At 38.4% G+C, this 20,779-nt stretch overlaps 1 protein-coding gene across 45 annotated transcripts in view; it reads left to right on the forward strand.

The window, feature by feature from the left end:
* Positions 1 to 20,779, forward strand: part of ABI2 (abl interactor 2) — a 114,701-nt gene that overhangs the window by 34,626 nt on the left and 59,296 nt on the right. For 29 of the 45 annotated variants that reach the window (XM_008999244.5, XM_008999247.5, XM_008999251.5 and 26 more), the window contains exon 2: positions 10,062 to 10,229. In XM_008999244.5, the coding sequence (XP_008997492.3) occupies positions 10,062 to 10,229 (168 nt within the window). The remainder of the gene's footprint in view (positions 1 to 10,061; positions 10,230 to 20,779) is intronic. The other 16 variants (XM_078328249.1, XM_078328254.1, XM_078328251.1 and 13 more) reach the window with 1 other exon arrangement.

Below are 20,779 nucleotides of genomic sequence, written 5' to 3' on the forward strand. Positions count from 1 at the left end.
TTTTATTACCACTTTTATACTAAGTGAAAAGTAATTAACATCTATTTTAGGAAAATGAAAGCAGAATTTCTCTGCTTTCAGTGAGCCAGGAGGCTCACTGTACCCTCAACCTCCTGGGCTCAAGCAACTCTCCTACCTCTGCCTCCTGAGTAGCTGGAACTACAGGTGTATGCCACCACGCCTGGCTAATTTTTTTTTTTTTTTTTTAATTTTTAGTGGAGATGAAGTTTTGCTATGTTGCCCAGGCTAGTCTCAAATTCCTTACCTCATATGATCTCCCTGCCTCAGCCTTCTAAAGTGTTGTGATTACAGGTGTGCACTACTGTGCCTGGCCTGATATTTTCTTGTGTGTTTATGTTTTCCTTTGATTTTTGAGACAGGGCCTTGCTCTGTTGCCCAGCTGGAGTGCAGTGGTACAGTTGTAGCTCCCTCATCCTCACTGCAGTTTTGAACTCTGAACTTAAGTGATTCTCCCATCTCTGCCTCCCAAGTAGCTGGGACTACAGGTGTATGCCACCATGCTTGGCAAGTTTTTATTTTTATGTATTGTAGAGACAGGGTCTTTCTGTTGCATAGGCTGATCTTGAGCTACTGGCCTCAAGCGATTCTTCTGCCTTGTCTTCCCAGAGTGCTGGGATTACAGGTTTAAGCCACCACACCCAGCCAGAAATGTACTTTGAACAAACTTAAACACAAAACATGAATTTATTAGTTATTAATTAAACCATGTGAAGGAACAGGAATGACTATAATCAAGAACTCAAACACCTTTAGAACCCTGTGTCTCATTTCTGCTTCTTGATGCATGTTGGCTTCATCCTTTCAGACAGGCTTACTCCATTTACTATGAGATATCCTTACATGTGTTTCATGCCTTGTATATCAATAGTTCTGACATCAGAAGACAAAAGCATTCTATCAATTTGAAAAATCCAGCCAGACAGAGTGGCTCACACCTGTAATGTCAGCACTTTGGGAGGCTGAGGCAGCAGATCACTTGAATCCAGGAGTTTAAGATCAGCCTGGCCAGCATGGCAAAACCCAGTATCTGTTAAAACAAAACTAAAACTAAACAAAATACAAATTAGCTGAGCATAGTGGTATACTTCTGTAATCCCAGCTGCTCTGAAGGCCGAGGCACAAAAATTGCTTGAGCCTGAGAGGCAGAGGTTATAGTGAGTCGGTATTGTGCTACTGCACTTCAACCTGGGTGACAGAGTAAGACTCTGTCTCAAAAAAAAAAAAAAATCACTGTGGGCCTAAAGTGGGCAAATGTATTGGAATTTCCCTAGTGTAGGTCAGACTGTGGGGTATGGGATGAAGAGAAGGCATTTTGTTTTCCTTTTTAATCAAGATGATTCTGAGACAAACGTGATCTATGACCAATTAAATTTTTAAAAATATCATTGTCTTTTTATATATCCCTTTATATTTTCTTTATTTTCATATGAACTGAAGACTTTTAATTCCCAAGTTAGTAGAATTTTCACTGATTACATTTTCACTTGAGTTCTTATGAGTGATGTCTTAGAGTATTCAGCCTGTAGTTTCTTAGTTGGTCTCATTTGTAGAGTGTACGAAGATCCCAAATCTGTACTTTACCTGATGTGAAAGCATCAATATTGTCTCGCTTTGTTGCCAGGCTGGAGTGCAGTGGTGTGGTCTTGGCTCACTGCAACCTCTGCCTCCTGGGTTCCAGCGATTCTTCTTTCTCAGCCTCCCGAGTAGCTGGAACTACAGGCATGTGCCACTATGCCCAGCTAATGTTTGCATTTTTAGTAGAAACCGGCTTTCACCATGTTGGCCAAGATGGTCTTGATCTCTTGACCTCGTGGTCCACCCACCTTAGCCTCCTGAAGCGCTGGGATGAGCCACTGGACCCAGCCTTTTTTTTCTTATTTTTGATCTGTTATAGTTAGACAATACACAGGTTATGTTCAAATATGTGCAAGTATGTAAATGTGTGTGTGTCTTAGTTCGTTGGTCCTTAGATAAAATATTTTAGGCTGGGTAACTTAGCAGAAATTTATTGCTCACAGTTCTAGAGGCTGGGAAGTCCAGGATCAAGACATCAGCAGATTTGGTGTCTGGTGATGACCTGTTCCTCATAGGTGGTTTCTGTAGGTCCTCATTTCGTAGAAGGGACACATGAGCTATCTAGGATCTCCTTTATAAGGGCACTAATCCCATTCATGGAGGCTTTGCCTGATCACCTCCTAAAGGCCCCTCCTTTTAGCATCATCACCATCAGAGTTAGGTTTCAACATGTTTATTTTGGTGAGGGACATAAACATTCAGACTATAGCAATGAGTATTTAGAAATTAAGCAGTTTTACTTTTAAGGCCCTTTTAAGTTAGTTAATGTAGTCTATTTTAGGATTTAAAAAAACTTTAAAATTATTTAAAAACAATTTGTGTTGTCATGTGAGGTTGTTTATCAGTAATAAAGGTTCTTATTGGTAAGAGGATAAGGAATGCTTTAAACACAAGGCAAAGTGTTGGGTGGAGTGGATTTTTGGCTTAGATTTTTGAGAAGCTGGAAAGGGGAAATGGGATATGAAGGGAAGCAGATTTAGTGGTTTAGGGTAGAACAGTTGAGGCTCTGTAAATATGAGGTAAGAAGAATTAAAGGAATGTAAGTAGTAGAGGAAAGAGATGGTAAGAATAGAGAGAGATAAACAGGATAAAGAAGCAGTTTCATAAGAGGGGCAAAATGGAGAATTTAGATATGGGGAATGACCTGATTCATGTTAGTAAGTAACGTTTGCCTAGAGATCAGTCTAACTGGGGCTCAAGATATGGCCGAATTGTGAAGCAACAGATGATGAGTGAGAAGCCCAGCATGCAGAAAAGAAGTTTGCTTTGCAAACTAGAGATTCTACCAATATTTAGGGACACAGCTTTCCAAGATCAGGAAACTTCTCAGTTTAGAACATTGAATCAACACAAGGTTAAATAGGACTCTTGTTTAGTCTCCTTTGACTCTTACGCTGTTGCTAATATCACTTATAAAATCAGGAAGGATTAAAATTAAGGTAACAACTTTCAAGGATGACCTGTGCTCTGTTTATTCAAGAGTGATATGTTACTGAGGAGAAGTGTGGCCTCAGCATGAGCACCAGCTCCAAAGGTGTGGCCAATGGCTGTCAGTACTTTGTAAAGCATATTCTCTTGAAAGGAGATCTGAAATGTGTGTGTGTCTGTGGCTGCCACAGCAATCCTTGCATGAAATAAAATTTTCCATTACTGTTAGAAAAGTCCCAGAGAAGCAAAGTCCCAGAGAAGTCTCCTGTTGGTTTGTCTTGAGTCAGTGCCTTCTTAGCCTGTCAGTGTCCAACAGGTTGGTATACTTTGGCAGGTGTGGGACATGTGTCCCTTCTTGCGGGGATGGGAATCAATTCTCAGGCTTAAATCCCCACATGAAAGTGAAATTCTGTTACCAGAGAACAGTGATGGATGGTGAACAATTAAATGTTTAGCTGGGCGTGGTGGTATGTGCCTGTAGTCCCAGCTACTTGGGAGGCAGAGGCAGAAAGATCACTTGAGCCCAGGAGTTTGAGGCTAACCTGGGCAGCATAGTAAGACCTTGTCTCAGAAAAAAAAAAAATTTCTATAATGGTGGTTTGCTGTACTGAATTTTTTCTTGGCAGGAGACAGTTTGTTACACTGAATTTTCTTTTTGGCAGGAGACAGTATAGAAGGTGACGGAATACTAAAACATAAAGGAAAACAGAATGAAAACTAAAAAAAGGAGAAAGGCAGAGCCTGCTCTGTTGCATGGCAATAAAAACAGATGAAGAATGACCTGTTTTCAACCGGACGGTTATTTATATCTACTTAAAAAATGACTGCTCTATGCAAATACAGGAAAATTTAAAAGGGCCATTAACATAGACATTCTCCATCCTTTTGCCTAGATTGAATGATGTCCTGTGTCTTACAGTCAGTGTCATTTATTGAGTGAGGGAGTACCCTTTCTCAAAGCTATGTCTGTGCTAAGTTTGCAGGAATCAAAATTTTGAGTGATTCTACTATATTAGTGAGGAAGGTTAGTGAAGAATAATTGCTTCCTTTGTGGTCCTTCATGAATCCTCAGGAGATATGGTTTTGTTTGTTAGAGGAAACATTTCTGATGAGTTCTGCTGTTGACAGATCAGTTTGGAAAGAAAAGAGCTCTGCAGTTGATCAGCATAGTAATATATTTCTAGTTCATTTGTATGCTGGACCCTGGATGACATAGTTCCTGTGATCTGTTATTCTGGCAGTAGCTCAACTTGTTCATGTCCACAGTTGTGGCAAAACAAACTTTTGTACTAAAGTGAAACAGGTAAAGTACAGATAATGTGGCATCCAGAATGTGGTGTTGTGGTCTGTTTTTCATCTAAGCATGAAATGTGTTATTGAAAAATTGTTTTTACTTATAAGAGGAATATATAATGTTAGAAAGTTGAAAAATATAGTAAAATAACCTGTACTTTAACTGTGAACATTTCTTCTAATAACTTCTAATATAGCAGTACAAAGTCTTCTTGTTTCGAGGTTGTGGGGGCAGTTGCATTGTATTCACATTGATGTAATTGGGGGTATGTTACCTTTGGGTCTCAATATATTTTAAATATTGAGTTTTACTATATTTTGAGTATTTTATTTTTTCTATTGGTATTTTATTAGTTAATTAATTTATTTATTTTGACACTGCATCTTGCTCTGTCACCCAGGCTGAAGTGCAGTGGCACGATCTCAGCTCACTCCTCGATCTCAACTCACTCCTCTATTCTCCTGCCTCAGCCTTCCAATAGCTGGGACTACAGGTGTGCACCATCATGCCTGGCTAATTTTTATATTTTTAGTAGAGAAGGGGTTTCTCCATGTCTGCAAGGCTGGTCTTGAACTCCTGACCTCAGGTGATCCACCTGATTTGGCCCCCAACAGTGCTGTGATTACAGGTGTGAGCCACCATGCCCAGCCTATATTTTAAATACTTTTTTTTTTGACCTAGGGTCTCACTCTGTTCCCCAGGCTGAAGTACAGTGGCATGATCTCAGCTCACTGCAACCTTGCCTCCTGAGTTCAAGTGATTCTCCTGCCTCAGCCTCCCAAGTAGCTGGGACTACAGTCATACACCACCGTGCCTGGTGAAGTTTTGTATTTTTAGTAGAGACAGGGTTTCACCATGTTGGCCAGGCTAGTCTCCCTTGGCTTCCGGTGATCTGCCCACCTCGGCCTCCTGAAGTGCTGGGATTACAGGCAAGAGCCACTTCTCCTGGCAGTATTTTAAATGTTTTTACTTTTTTTTTTTTGACATCATAGGTGAAGGTGGTTCACGAGCAATTTGTTTGACTTTTTAAAAAGTTTAAAAAATGTTTTAAACTTAAAAAAAACTTGTAGGTACATAGGAGTAGGTATGTATATTTGTGGGTTACCTGAGACATTTTGATAAAGGCATGCAATGTGTAATAATCACATTAGGGTAAATGGGATATCTATCACCTCAAACATTTACCCTTTGTATTATAAACAATCCAACTATACTCTTTTAGTTATTTAAAAATGTACAATTAAATTATTTTTGAAGTCACCCTGTTGTGCTAGCAAATACGAGGTCTTATTCTATTATTTTGTATCCATTAACCATTTTCATTTCCCCCCTACCTTCACCATTCTCACTTTCCCACTGCCTGCCCACTTCCCTACCCCCCTACCTTTCCCTCTCCCTCCCTCTCTTCTATGTCTCCACTTTCTGTCTCCTCCGTCCTATCTCCCCACTTTCCCCCCACCCTTCCCAGCCTCTGGTAACCATCCTTCTACTCTATTTCTGTTGAGTTCAATTATTTTAATTTTTAACTCCCACAAATAAAGTGAGAACATGCAAACTTCCTGTGCCTGGCTTGTTTCACTTAACATAATGACTTCCAGGTCCGTCTATGTTGTTGCAAAAGACTGAATCTCATTTTTTAAAATGGCTGAATAGTACTCTATTGGGTATATGTCATATTTTCTTTTCTTTTTGTGATGGAGTTTTGCTCTTGTTGGCCAGGCTGGAGTGCAATGGTATGATCTTGGCTCATTACAACCTCTGCCTCCCGGGTTCAAGCAATTCTCCTGCCTCAGCCTCCCAAGTAGCTGGGATTACAGACATGTACCACCATACCTGGCTAATTTTGTATTTTTATTAGAGATGGGGCTTCACCATGTTGTTCAGGCTAGTCTCAAACTTCTGACCTCAGATGATCCGCCCACCTTGGATTGGGCGCCCAAAGTGCTGGATTACATGTGTGAGTCACCTTGCCCGGACTGTACCATATTTTCTTTATCCATTCATCTATTTTTTTTTTTTTTTTTGAGATGCAGTTTCACTCTTATCGCCCAGGCTGGAGTGCAATGGCACGATCTTGGCTCACTGAAACCCCCGCCTCAGGTTCAAGTGATTCTCCTGTCTCAGCCTCCTGAGTAGCTGGGATTGCAAGCACCTACCACCACACCCAGCTAATTTTTGTATTTTTAGTAGAGACAGGGTTTCACCATATTGGCCAAGCTAGTCTGGAATTCCTGACCTCAAATGATCTGCCTGCTTCAGCCTCCCAAAGTGCTCCTAAATGGCATCCTTGGTCTTATAAACTTCATCTTGAACTTAGACATGACAAGAAAAGACCTTTGAGCCCCAAATCTTTTCAGTAAGCATGCAAATGTAAAATATAACTCAGAAAGATTTTTAAATCTTTTGAAGCTCTTATGCTTTATAATTATTCCTTATAGTTGACTAGGACAGAATACTTAATTTTAAGTTTCTATTATTTTATATCAATGCATATATATATTCTATGTATTTTTTAAATTAATTAATTATTTTGTTTTCCTGAGAGACGGAGTCTTGGCTTTGTTGCCCAGGCCAGAGTGCAGTGATGTGATCATAGCTCACTGCATCTTTGACCTCCTGGGCTCAAGTCATCCCCCCGACCTCAGCTAGGACTATAGGTGTCCACCATCGTGTCTGGCTAATTTTTAATTTTTTTGTAGAGTTGAAGTCTCACAATGTTGCCCAGGCTGGTTTTGAACTCCTAACTTTAAGTAATGCTCCCACCTCAGCCTCCCAATGTCGTGGGATTACAGACATGAACTGCCATGCCCGGCCAGTGTTATGCTATACTCTTTCTGATAATGCAAGTAATACATGCCTAAGTTAAAAAAAAAAAAAGCCATATTGAAAACATTTTAAAAACCCAAATCAGCTTTATTTCCAATATTCAGAGAAAACTTAGTTTAACGTTTTGGAGCTTACTTTTTGGAATATTACCCAGGCACCTACAGAATTAGGTGATGATTACGTTCAAGATGCTTTGTAACCAGCTTCTTTTTCACTTAGTTATGTCATAGGTATCTTTACATAGCAGTAATGCATAGTAATACCATTTTAATTTACTGCATTAATGTCCTATATATATATTGGTTAGTCAGCCTCGTGCTTTTTCTCTTTCACCGTTAAATGAGTTGATGAACATGAATATTCTTGTCTGTACCTTTTTCCTATTTGATTATTGTTTAGTCACATAATTTAAAGCTACCCATGTAGTGGAACTTGTAAAACTTCAGACTGAAATATTGAAGCCCTTGAGGTGTTGGTATTTTTTTTTTCCCCGAGACAGAGTCTCGCTGTGTCGCCAGGCTGGAGTGCAGTGGTGTGATCTCAGCTTACTGCAACCCTCGCCTCCCAGATTCAAGTGATTTTCCCGTGTCAGTCTCCCAAGTACCTGGGGCTATAGATACATGCCACCATGCCTGTATTTTTAGTAGAGATGAGGTTTCACCCTGTTGGCCAGGATGGTCTTGATCTCTTGACCTCGTGATTTGCCTGCATCAGCCTCCCAAAGTGCTGGGATTACAGGTGTAGGCCACTGTGCCTGGCCAAAGTGGTTGGTGTTTTGTTTTTTTTTTTTTACTATGATCTTGTTTTCTGGTGAAGCCAGAGAATTGCATTTCAGTGTCAGGTGTTTCAGGTATTGCTTCAGTCATATGTTGAAGTGGTTCCAGAATTGCTATACTGGAGCATTTTTAGAGGTGGCTATAAATTCAAAAATGTATTTTCATAACACAGTAATTGAAGGCTGTTGGGGAAGATGATGGAAATGACATTTCCAAGATGCCTTTCCAAGATGCCCTTTGGTAATACATTGGCAGTAAAGTTAATGGCTAAGAAAAAATTATTTGGATTTATGAATGTTATAATTCTGTTGTTAGTATCATGATTTGGAAGCCAAGACAGAAAAGGCTTTTTACAAATTAAAAAAAATTCTTTATCTGGTCATTTATAGAGAGAGATTGTGTATATAATGTTTCGCCTGTAGTAAAGCTACTTGTGACCCCAGTGTGAACCTGTTTTGGTTACTAGTAAAAGTAATAATGAAGTAGAAATTTACTGAAAATTTTACTTGAAGGTTAATGAGGATATGATTTATTTTTTACACATTTACTTAAGACTTGTCTTGAAATGGTATACTGATTTAGGAGATACATGCAAGACAAATAATCTGATAATTTTATTTTTCTGAATTAGCTATGTATACTTCATTAAGGATTCAGTTTTTAAAAATTGGTTAAAAATCTGACTGAACATATACCATCACTGATACTCTCAACCTGCCTTTTTCTTCATACTGCTCATCATGTTACCCTTCGTTTTTACTTTATTTTTATTTATCTTAACTCACTTTAGTAGTTTCTGTCAATCTTCTCCTATAGTAAGTCTTTGAGAGCAGATACAATGTGTCAAAATTGCTAAGCTAGGAGCACAATGTTTTGTGTTTATGGTGGATACTTGTGGGTTTTATTGAAGGAACATGTCACTGTTGTTTATTTTGTTTTCTTTTTCTAACAAACATACTGTCTTTCATTGTAACACTGATCCTTAGAATTCCCTCCTGACATTTTCTGTTACTTTTATTTTGTAGAGAATGGGACCAGATTTTTTTTGCCTCTTTTACTAATGAAAATAATTGCTAAGCCATCTATAAATTTTTTTTCAAAATTGAACTTTATTAATTATTTCCATTTCATTGAGTAAAGCCTTAATCTATGGGACCAAGATCAGGAAAAATATTTATCTCTCTTAGGCTGTGTATTTTCTGGGGCTGTTATCTTAATGCTTACAAGACTTTATTTGTATTTTTTTCCTTTGTTTATGTATTTTTATTTTTTACTTTTTGTGTTTTTATTCACATTTGTTTTTTCATGTTCATATATAAACTGTCATAGAATCTTAGATATCATTAATGGATAGTAATCTTAACTTTTAATGGAAGAGAAGAATGAATCTGACTGTATGTGTCGACTTAATTTATTTTAAAAATTACTTAATGTTTAGCTGGGCATGGTGGCTCATGGCTGTAATCTCAGCACTTCAAGAGGCTGAGGCAGGCCGATGGATCACTTGAGCCTAGGAGTTCGAGACCAGCCTGGGCAACATGACTGTTTACATCTTGTAGGGTTATTACACTTATATGTTTGGGAAGGAAGGATCCTTTTATTACTTTTAGTTTATCATAATTATTATTACAATTTATTTATTATATTATTTATAATTTTTTCTTTAAAAATTTTTTTCCTGGGCCCTCTTATAGGGTTAAACATTATTATTACTTTAATCAGACATTGTTAAAGCCATATTTCACATGTTAGAGTGAAAGGAAAGGAAAAATTTGGAAAAGTAGAAAGTGTGTCAAAATTTATACATTCAAATCAGTGCTACCTTTCCCAGCAGTGTATGTTTGCTGCCATTGCTCAAACTGTCCATTGGTTCTCATTTTTTATATAATGGCTTCAGGGTTTTATTTGCATGTGTACAGAGATGTGTCTTTTCAACGTGAAAATATTAGTGAATTCAGTCAGTAGTTTGGTTTTAGGTTTACGTGATATCAGTAGTTGTAAGGTTTACATGATACCAGAGCATTCTTGACTTTCTGGTGGATTCAGTTAACAGAATTGTTTTGATGAGTTTTTCTGTAGGTTTCTTTGCTACAAATGGATTATCTTTGAATTAATGATGACTGGTTTGTTTTTTTTCCTAGTCAGCAGATAAGCAGAGAGCCCTAGAAGAAACCAAAGCCTACACCACCCAGTCCTTAGCAAGTGTTGCCTATCTGATAAACACCTTGGCCAACAATGTCCTGCAGATGCTGGATATTCAGGCATCCCAGCTACGAAGGATGGAATCTTCAATCAATCATATTTCACAAGTGAGACCACAATATTTTCCTATTTGCCTATGAGGAACCCTTAATAATAAGCACAGGCTGTCTGTAATGCTGGCAGCTTTTATTATGTAAGTTAATTCACATGTATGATTTGGAAAATAGAAATACTAGGTTGTTTTTTGATTCTGTCTTTTTGTGGGGTGGTTATCTTCTCTACGATTTTGATAGGAAAGTAAATCATAATGGATTTTATTAAAACTCAGTTGTCATGGTAACATAGTCAGCCCTGCAATGAAACTTTGTCCTTTTCCCCCCAATTTTTTAACAAATTTCACACTTCTTTATCAATTTAAAAGATGAACTTGATTGATTGGTAGCTTGTTCAAAAAAAATTTTTTTTTATTTTGGTAGGATTTATAAACGTTTAGTGGGATGGTACCATACCTGCAATAATGGAAAGACTAGCAAACTTTATGGAACTATTTTTATTACTTCATGGGCTTGTAAAACTTTTTAAAAAATGTTAAGCTGTCTCCATTATAAAAATGATGCTCATGAAAACCCAATGAAAGAGGAAAAAAAGTGGAAAAATAAACCGTTTTATCACTTCTCAAGCTTTTCACCCTTAATATTTTGGTATATCTTCTTGTAATACTTTTTCCTGCAAGTAGTTTTTTTTTTTTTTTTGAGACGGAGTTTCACTCTTGTTACCCAGGCTGGAGTGCTATGGCGCGATCTCGGCTCACCGCAACCTCCGCCTCCCGGGTTCAGGCAATTCTCCTGCCTCAGCCTCCCGAGTAGCTGGGATTACAGGCACGCGCCACTGTGCCCAGCTATTTTTTGGTATTTTTAATAGAGACGGGGTTTCACCATGTTGACCAGAATGGTCTCGATCTCTTGACCTCGTGATCCACCCGTCTCGGCCTCCCAAAGTGCTGGGATTACAGTCTTGAGCCACCGTGCCCGGCCAAGTAGTTTTTTTTAATTGTAGCTGTGGACTGGGCACACATCTGTAATCCCAGCACTTGGGAGGCTGAGGCAGGAGGATTGTTTGAGCCCAGGGGTTCGAGACCAGCCTGGGCAGCATAGCAAAACCCATTCTCTACCAAAAATATAAAAATTAGCCAGATGTGGTGGTGCATGCCTGTTATCCCAGTTACTTCGGAGGCAAAGGTGGGAGGATCATCTGAGCATGGGAGGTTGAGGCTGTAGTGAGCTGTATGATACTGTGCTCCAGCCTGATAGACAGAGTGACACCCTGTCTCAAAAAAAAAAAGTAGCCATGATTATAATAGAATCAGGTATAGAATAGGTATAGAATTGGCTGGGCGCAGTGGCTCATGCCTGTAATCCCAGAACTTTGGGAGGCTGAGGTGGGTGGATCAGGAGATCAAGACCTCCTGGCCAATATGGTGAAAACCCATCTCTACTAAAATACAAAAAAATTAGCTGGGTGTGGTGGCGAGCGACTGTAGTCCCAGCTACTCAGGAGGCTGAGGCAGGGGAATCACTTAAACCCGGGTGGCGGAGGATGCTATGACCGAGATCCTGCCACTGCACTCCAGCCTGGGTGACAGAGTAAGACACCTTCTCAAAAAAAATTCATAGAATTTTGGGTTCTGTTTTTTTAACCTAGCATTAAAGCAAATATATTCTCTTGATGTTGTAAGTTCTTCATAAACAGTCTCAGTGGCTGCATAATGTTGCATGTATATGTCATACCTTTTATAATCATTCCCATATTTTGGGGCCATTTAAAATAATACTGCAGTGGGCCAGGCGCAGTGGCTCACGCCTGTAATCCCAGTACTTTGGGAGGCCAAGGCAGGCAGATCATGAGGTCAAGAGATGCAGACCATCTTGACCAACATAGTGAAGCCCTGTCCCTACTAAAATACAAAAATTAGCTGGGTGTGGTGGTGAGCACCTCTAGTCCCAGCTACTTGGGAGGCTGGGGCAGGAGAATTGCTTGAATCCAGGAGGCAGAGGTTGCAGTGAGCAGAGATCATGCCACTGCACTCCAGCCTGGCGCCTGGCGACTCTATCTCAAGAAAAAAAAAAATTGCAAAATGCAATTTAAAAAATATTAAAATTATAAAGGTTTTGGTCTGCCTACCTTCTTTTGAAGAGATCTTTGGAATTTTCTATTTTAGCAGTCTTGTCATTTGAATGATTTAGTATTATTATTCAACACTCTTTTTAGACCTAAATGATTAGAACTCTTTTGGAATAAAAATAATTTTTAAATGTGTCTATTATATATTTTTTTATATCTTGGGAGTTCAGGGCTCTTTTCAAATGGACTAACCATTTTTCGAGAAGCTAAAATTTAGCAAATTTGTGTAACTATGCTAAATGTAGTCCAGATAATAAAATCAGATATGGTATTTTTGAAAATTTGTCAGACCAATTTAGAGGGATATCTTAATACTATTTAATCTTAAAACTGAATTTGTTATTATAAGGGTTTCTTCATATTTCATACAAACTTCTGTAGACATGTAATTTATTGCCTGTAATATTGTATCTTAAGTTAAAAAAAAAAGAATTGGTGAGTTTTAATGAGTGTAAGGTAAAGTTTAGTTTGGAAAGGCCTCCTGAAGGAAATAATCAATGGCATTTTAAACGATAAAATAGATGATTTTTTTTTTTTTTTTTTTTTTTTGAAGAGACAAAGTCTTGCTCTATTTCCCAGGCTGGAGTGCAGCTGTATAATCACTGCTCACTGCAACCTTGAACTTCTGGGCTCAAGGGATCCTCCTGCCTCAGCCTCCCAAGTAGCTGGGACTACAGGCATGTGCCATGCTTGGGTGATATGTTTTATTTATTTATTTTTTTTGTAGAGACATTGTCTTGCCATCTTGCTGGGGCTGGTCTCGAACTTCTGGGCTCAAGCAGTCTCCCACCTTGGTCTCCTAAGGTGTTGGGATTACAGGTGTGAGCCACTACTCCCGGTCTAAATTTGGTTTTCTGTAGAAGGAGGGAGGCTGACAAATTGGTAATCTGATAAAGAATTTCAAGGTCTATTCTTGAGGATCCTAATATTTTTCCATGTTTGAAGTATTAGCAAAGGATGTTAAAAAGAAAGTTTTAAAAAAAGAACAGATAGAGAAACTAATATATTTGAGTTCCTAAATAGGAGGGATAAGTTTTTTTGTTTTTGTTTTTGAGACAGAGTCTCACTCTGTCACCCAGGCCGGAGTGCAGTGGCACAGTCTTGGATCACTGCAGCCTCAGTCTCCCGAGTTCAAGTGATTCTCCTGCCTCAGTTTCCTGAGTAGCTGGGATTACAGGTGCCCACCACCATGCCTGGCTAATTTTTGTATTTTTAGTAGAGACAGGGTTTCACCATGTTGGCCAGGCTGGTCTCAAACTCCTGACCTCAAGTGATCTGCAAGGAGGGGCAAGTTTTATTAGACATTAGGGGAGAGTAGAAGAGATTACCTGGGTAAATGATGACAACAAGCAAGTGGCAGTGAAGGATAACAATTTCTTTTCTGATTAGAACTCTGTAGTACTTTGATAGAAAAGTGTTAGCAAGCTCAAGGAGAAAGGTGAATACTCAACCAACCTAGAGTTTGAATATTAATTCAGTTATTGAGAACATTTTCTTTAGGAGTATCATATAAATTGGCATTTAATTAATATGGTCAATTATTGCTACCTTTTAGAGCTATTTTATTGGATTAAGTTAAAAACAGAAGGATAGTAAACCAGAAATAACAGAGGTCTCAGTCAAAGCTGTCAGGAATATGTTGAACCTTCTTTATTCAGAGTTGAGTGTCTAGGGGGCTATAGTTGGAGGGGGTCATAGATCTACAATTCTCAGTGGCTGTTAAGTTTATACAGAATATAAATTAGTATGTTGGATAAGGGAATCAAGTCTGAGGAATAGGCCAATAGAGGCTGTATTTAAGAAATAAGAGTAATTTTAAAAATTTATATATTTTTTAGCATTAGCCTCAAGGCTAGAAATTTTTTTTCACTTGTGTTTACAGGTAGATTTTTTTTTTTTTTTTTTTTAATTAAAGATGGGGTTTCGCCATGTTGGTCAGGCTGGTCTTGAACTCCCGACCTCAGGTGATCTGCCTGCCTTGGCCTCCAAAGTGCTTGGATTACAGGTGTGAGCCACCACGCCCGGCCTACAGATAGAATTCTTTATTTAAAAGGTCAGTTGAATATCAAAACTGTCTTATGTTCTTCAGACTGGAAGATTATTCTGTAGTGTAGAAGAAAACGTTTTCTGCTTACAAAGCAAATAGTAAATACTCTAAAACAGGGATTGGCAAACTTTTTTTAAATAAAGGGCTAGATGGTAACTATTTTAGGTTTTGTGGGCCGCATATGGTATCAGTTTCGTATTATTCTCTGTGTGTGTGTGTGTGTGTGTATGTATTATTATTATTATTATTTTTTGGCAGGGGAATGGGGGGTCTCACGATGTTCCCCAGGGTAGTCTTGAACTCCTGGTCTCAAGTGATCCTCCCATCTCAGCCTTCCAAAGTGCTGGGATTATAGGAATGAGCCACCATGCCCAGCAAAGAGATGGTGTTGCAAGTAAGGATAGAGATGTGGACAGATTTGAGAGGTTTTTTTTGAGATGGAGTCTTGCTCTGTCACCAGGCTGGTGTGCAGTGGCACAGTCTCGGCTCACTGAAACCTCTGCCTCCTGGGTTCAAGTGATTCTCCTGCCTCAGCCTTCCAAGTAGCTGGGATTACAGGCACACCCCACCACGCCCAGATAATTTTTGTATTTTTAGTAGAGAGGGGGTTTCACCATGTTGGCCAGAATGGTCTTGATCTCTTGATCTTGTGATCCGCCTGCTTTGGCCTCCCAAAGTGCTGAGATAGTAGGTGTGAGCCACCACGCCCGGCAAGAGACATTTTAATTAAGTTTTCTTGTGTGTGTGTGATTTTTTACAGTGATTTTCTGGTAAGTATCTGGGCCATATAAAAACAGGCAGGGGTTCACATTCTGGCATGGAGCCTTAGTTTGCCAGCCTCTGCACTAAAAACCTTTTTTCCAAATGTTTGACTGTTAAATTTTATTATGAGGCTTATCTTATTAAAAATAGCGTATGTTTCTAGATGGAGCCGGGGGTTCTTGAGACCAGATTTTTGTGCAACTTGGGCAAAAATACTAGATTCTGAGAGTTTGTAGAGAAGATTGAGTTGAAGGAACGGAGGGTTTTCTTAGGTAAAAGACAAGATCATACATTTATTAGAATGGCAGTAAGTCTCAAGAGTTGTAAGGATAGAGTTGTTCAGGGCAAGCAGATATTAGTTACCTAGAGTATTCAGTTTCTTTTCCCATTAGTATTTTTTTCCCATTGCCTGGGTAAGAACTTTATCACCTTTCAGCTTCCTAGCCCTTTCTTTTAATGGAAATGAACGCTGAATAGGATTGGCCCAAAAAGGATCAGGGCATCTAGGTTTTACCCTGGCTCTTCTGCTGACTTGTGTGACATTTGACTTTTTTGAACTTAAGGTTTTCATCTGTAAGTTAAGACTGTTTAGATAATTTCTTAGCTGTCTTCCATCTAGAATTCCTTATTTTTGCGATTCTCACAAATGAGCTTGATTTTATTTGCTTCTATTCTGTTCTGTTGGTTCTGCTCTTTACTTCAATCTGTGTCCACTGGTCTGAAACCTCTATTACTTTAATATAACGGAACTGTTTCCCAAATTACTCTGAATCGTAATCTGAGGATGGAAATTTCATTGACTCTACTCTGTATCAGGGAGAAATACTTCAACAAAGCAAAGTAATAACCCACCCTTTCTAGTGTCAGATGTTTTCAACAACAAGATATAATTGATTAGGAATATATAGTATCAGACACTTTTTTGTACTAAAAGGACAATATAGTATTAAATAGTATACAAATTTTTACTATATTCATCATATCTGTAAGGCAGCATTAGGGTTGGTTCATAACATAGATTATGTTAAGTATTTTAGGGATGGCAAATTTTAAAGAAATTCCATCTGTAGCTTTGATGCTGTTATTTTGTCCATTCCTCGGAAGCATATTATTAAAACAAAAGACAATTTTGATCTTCAAACTGATAATGGAGTTAGATTAACATTAAATATTTTCCCAGAATATATACTTATCAGAGCAAACATGTAATTTTATTGAACAGTTGTACAAGCACACATACCTTGAAGTCAGTATAGTGTAACTGTTATAAGGATGAATGTTGCTTACTGTGCCCATTATTTTGTGTCCTTTTCTGGTAAGTGTTTTCTTTATAAAAAGTTTGCAGAACACTTTTCAAACTAAACTTTTCAGTTTGTAAACTAAATTTTTTCTAAGCTAGGCCCATATTTTCTCTTAGCTAGTAAAATTAGTCAGCACTTGTCCATGTTCAAGTTTGTCGTGGCTTAGAATAAAAGATTAAGAGAGGTCAAAAGGCAACATAGAGAACTTAAAAAAGTAGTGCTTGTCCCACCTTCCCAAGGCCTGAGTAGGACTTACTGGGCCAGGTGTTAAATTAGTTAGCAGGTAACAAGTAAAGGAGCTAGAAAAGAATTACCATAAAATAAGATTAGATTCGAAGTAGTTCTTCTCTTGAAGAATTCCACAAGTAGGGTAGCTTTTACTGTCTAAAAACTTTAGGCTGAACGTGGTGGCTCATGCCTGTAAACCCAGCACTTTGAGAAACCAAGTCAGGTGGATCACTTTAGGTCAGGAGTTTGAGACCAGTCTGGCCAATGTGGCAAAACTCCATCTCTACAAAAAAATGCAAAAATTAGCCAGGTGCGGTGGTGCATGCCTGTAGTCTCAGCTCTTTGGGAGGCTGAGGTGGGAGTATCACTTGAGCCTGGGTGGTCGAAGCTGCAGTGAACCATGATCATGCCACTGAACTCTAGCATGGGCAACGGAGTGAAACACTGTCTCAAAAACGAAAAGAGCAAAAAACTTTATAGCCTTGCTTAAGAATTTCTAATTTTGGCCAGGCTCGGTGACTCATGCCTGTAATCCCAGCACTTTGGGAGAGAGAAGCGGGTGGGTCACCTGAGGTTAGGAATTCGAGACCAGCCTGGCCAACATGGTAAAACCCTGTCTCTACTAAAAATACAAAAATTAGCTGGATGTGGTGGTGGGCACCTGTAATCCCAGCTACTCAGGAGGCTGAGTTAGGAGAATCACTTGAACCTGGAAGCAGAGGTTGCAGTGAGCTGAGATCACACCACTGCACTCCAGCCTGGGTGGCAGAGCCAGACTCCATTTAAAAGAAAAAAAAAAAAAAAGAATTTCCAGTTTTAATGAAGAAGGTACACTGAAGGTTATCAACATGTAATTATGCATATAAAGTAGATTTTTTATACTTCTGAATTAATTTCCTATGTCGTTTTTATGTAATTTTATTTAAAAAAACCCTACCCCAAAACCTAAAATCCAATAAAAAATTAAAATAAATAAATAAATAAATAAAAAAAATAAAAAATAAAAAAACCCTGAAAATTATAGTTTGTTAGCAACTAATTTGTTTTATGAATAATACATAGTTTGAAGCACATTTGTAATTTAAATGTTTATTTGAAAGATTAGCTTACTAATACAAAAAATGAGACATTTTAAAACACCCAATTTAATTGGGTTAATCCACTGTAACTGTTTGATTGCAGATGTTTTCCCACACTGATGGTCAGCTAACTGAGGTAGTGCTATCCAGTACAGTCAGCTCTCAATTATCTGTGGTAATGGGAAACGACAATGCATGGATAATCCTAAAGCAAAATATTTTATACAGTACCTTCCTGTCATCTGCTGTTGCCTGAGCATGTGCTTGGGTTCATGAAGGAAATGTGGGAGTGGGGCTCAGGCTTGCAAAGGAGATGGGAGTCAGTATGATTATCTCAAGGCCATAAGAAGTATCCTTAAGGAACCTGGGTTTGGCACTATGCGGCTGAAGTGTCATGGGGGAAGCCTGCAGCATGCAAGATCAGCTTGGCAATATCAGTGAGAAGGATGGGGAAACTAATTAAAAAGAACCTGTGGGAGAATAGATGTTTAAGTCCTACATAATTGCAGTGATATATCTTGGTGTGCTTTTTGGTTAATGGGATCTGTAGCAAACAAGAATTATATTAATTGTGTATTTGCATTAGTTTTAGTTATCTTTGCTTGCCAGCAGAACCCATTTTTTACTTGCCACAGGTGAATGCTATTATTGAGGCCTCTTCCAAATAAGTAGGTATTTTTTGGCGTATAACTAGTAACTTCAAAAACCCAGGATAGATTTGAAATACTTACTTTAAAAATTCTTCTTAAATATCGATGTTGAACTTGTACTTCCAGAATTTAACTTAATGAAATATAACATTGGAATGTCGAAGAATATCATGAGGGCAAAGGCCATAATTACTGATAGCTGTGAATTTGATTTTGGGAAAACTTAGTGGTCATATTTTATTTAAGAATATGTTACAGGAGATTTTCTAAATTTATCTTACAACTGACAGTTGGCTATGAATTTATGAATGTTAAAGCTGCATAATAGGTATGAGGAGGGAGTGTTTATTATTCTGTCTAATTTGAATATGCCTATTTTCTACAAGTGGATGCTATAATAAAAATTGAAGCAGGTGTTTGCTGAAAACCTCAGAATCTTCTGGCCCAACCTCAGAATGTTCTGCTTATTTATGAAATAGATTTAGTGCTCTCTGTCAAATTATTCAAACTCCAAGTAGAACCATAGCCATTTTCTAAAGGCATACTTGCTCCTGCCCACAGGAACTCCTGCATTTCAACCCTGTGTGGTAGTATGATGGCAAGAATACAAATTATACCCTTGATAGATTACCTTTATTATTATAGATGTTTTTAAAAAGTTATTTACTTCAAATATGTATACTTAGGCAAATTAGAGTCATTGATCTTGAATCAACTCTTTTGAAAAAATTAGGAAACAATTGGGATTTGAGAGTGAATGAGATAAGAGACCAGATGATTAATTAGTCCTTCCTCTGTAGATCATTGGTTCTCAACCAGGGAAGTTTTGCCCCCAAGAGGACATTTGGCAATATTAGTCATTTTTATTACATCTCATGGTGGGGAAGTGCTGCAGTTTTCTACCTGGATGCTTTTCTATATTCTACAATCCTCAGGACAGCACCCCTCACCCCTGTCCACACAAAGAATTATCAAACCCAAAATGTCAGTAGTGCCAGTGTTGAGCTACCCTGCCCTAGTGTTTCTAAGATGTAGGCATTCTTTTGAAGTAGACAATTAGAAGCATCATATACCCAAACTAGATTATTTTGACTTTCCGTACACTTACGCTGTTAAAAAATTATGTTTAAAAGATATGCCTTCCGTTTTTACTGAGATTTGATATAAGAAGCAACAACAAATACATATTTTTTAAGGGTTTAATCCTCGGAAACATTGCACTTTCCTGAAGAACAGATATATTTCCTCGTAACTCATTATCTTTCTACTTTCCCTGGAGGCTCAGTGCCAAATTTTTTGCTCTATTATAATATTATGACCCCTTATTTTAGGCTTATAGTTACCTTTTCATTTGCTGCATTGGTCTTCTTTTTACTTTACTGTTATGATCTATGGGTTTGGGCTAAGTGTGTGTATGAAGAGAACATATGGGTAATATATAAATGTTCTCAATCCCTAGACCAAGTCATATCTCTTTAAGATCAGATGAACAGAGTTCTTATATATTTATTTATTTATTTTTGTGTTTTGTTTTTGAGATGGAGTCTTGCTCTGTCGCCCAGGCTGGAGTGCAGTGGTGCGATCTCAGCTCACTGCAACCTTCGCCTCCTGGGTTCAAGCAATTCTCCTGCCTCAGCCTCTGGGTAGCAGGGATTATAGGCACTTGCCACCACGCCTGGCTAATTTTTTTGTATTTTTAGTAGAGACTGAGTTTCACTGTGTTAGCTAAGATGATCTCGAACTCCTGTCCTTGTGATCCATCTGCCTCGACCACCCAAAATGCTAGGATTACAGGCGTGAGCCACTGGACCTGACCAGATTTCTAATTTATGTTTTAATGCTTTTTTAAGTCTCAGTTTTTCCAACAATTCAGAAATATGTGCTTGTTATAAAATATTACTGTGATAGTGCAAATAATAAGTGGAAGATTACTTCTCCCTGTTCATTCTCCAGAGATTTATTAATATTTCTAGTTTGTGCCAGGCACGGTGGCTTATGCCTGTAATCCCAGCATTTTGGGAGACTGAGGCAGGAGCATTGCCTGAGGTCAGGAGTTCAAGACCAGCCTGGGCAACACAATGACGCCTCATCTTTACAAAAAATAAAATTAGCTGCATGTGGTGGTACACGCCTGTAGTCCTACCTACTCAGGAGGCTTAGGTGAGAGGATTGCTTGAGTGTAGGAGTTCAAGACTGCAGTATGCTATGATCGTGCCACTGCACTGCAGCCTAGGTGACAAAGTGAGATCCTGTCTCAAAAAAATGTATATTTCCGGTGTGAAGATTTGAAATAAAAGCTATAAGCTTGTAATTCTGTTATGGTTGGTCAGGTTTACACGCTTGTTTCATTTCTGAATAAGTTAAGTACATTTCTAAAAACTGAGAATAATAAAAACAATGTCTTAAGGA

The sequence above is a fragment of the Callithrix jacchus genome, chromosome 6 (assembly GCF_049354715.1).
Source record: "Callithrix jacchus isolate 240 chromosome 6, calJac240_pri, whole genome shotgun sequence".
In the NCBI taxonomy this organism is placed as follows: domain Eukaryota; kingdom Metazoa; phylum Chordata; class Mammalia; order Primates; family Cebidae; genus Callithrix; species Callithrix jacchus.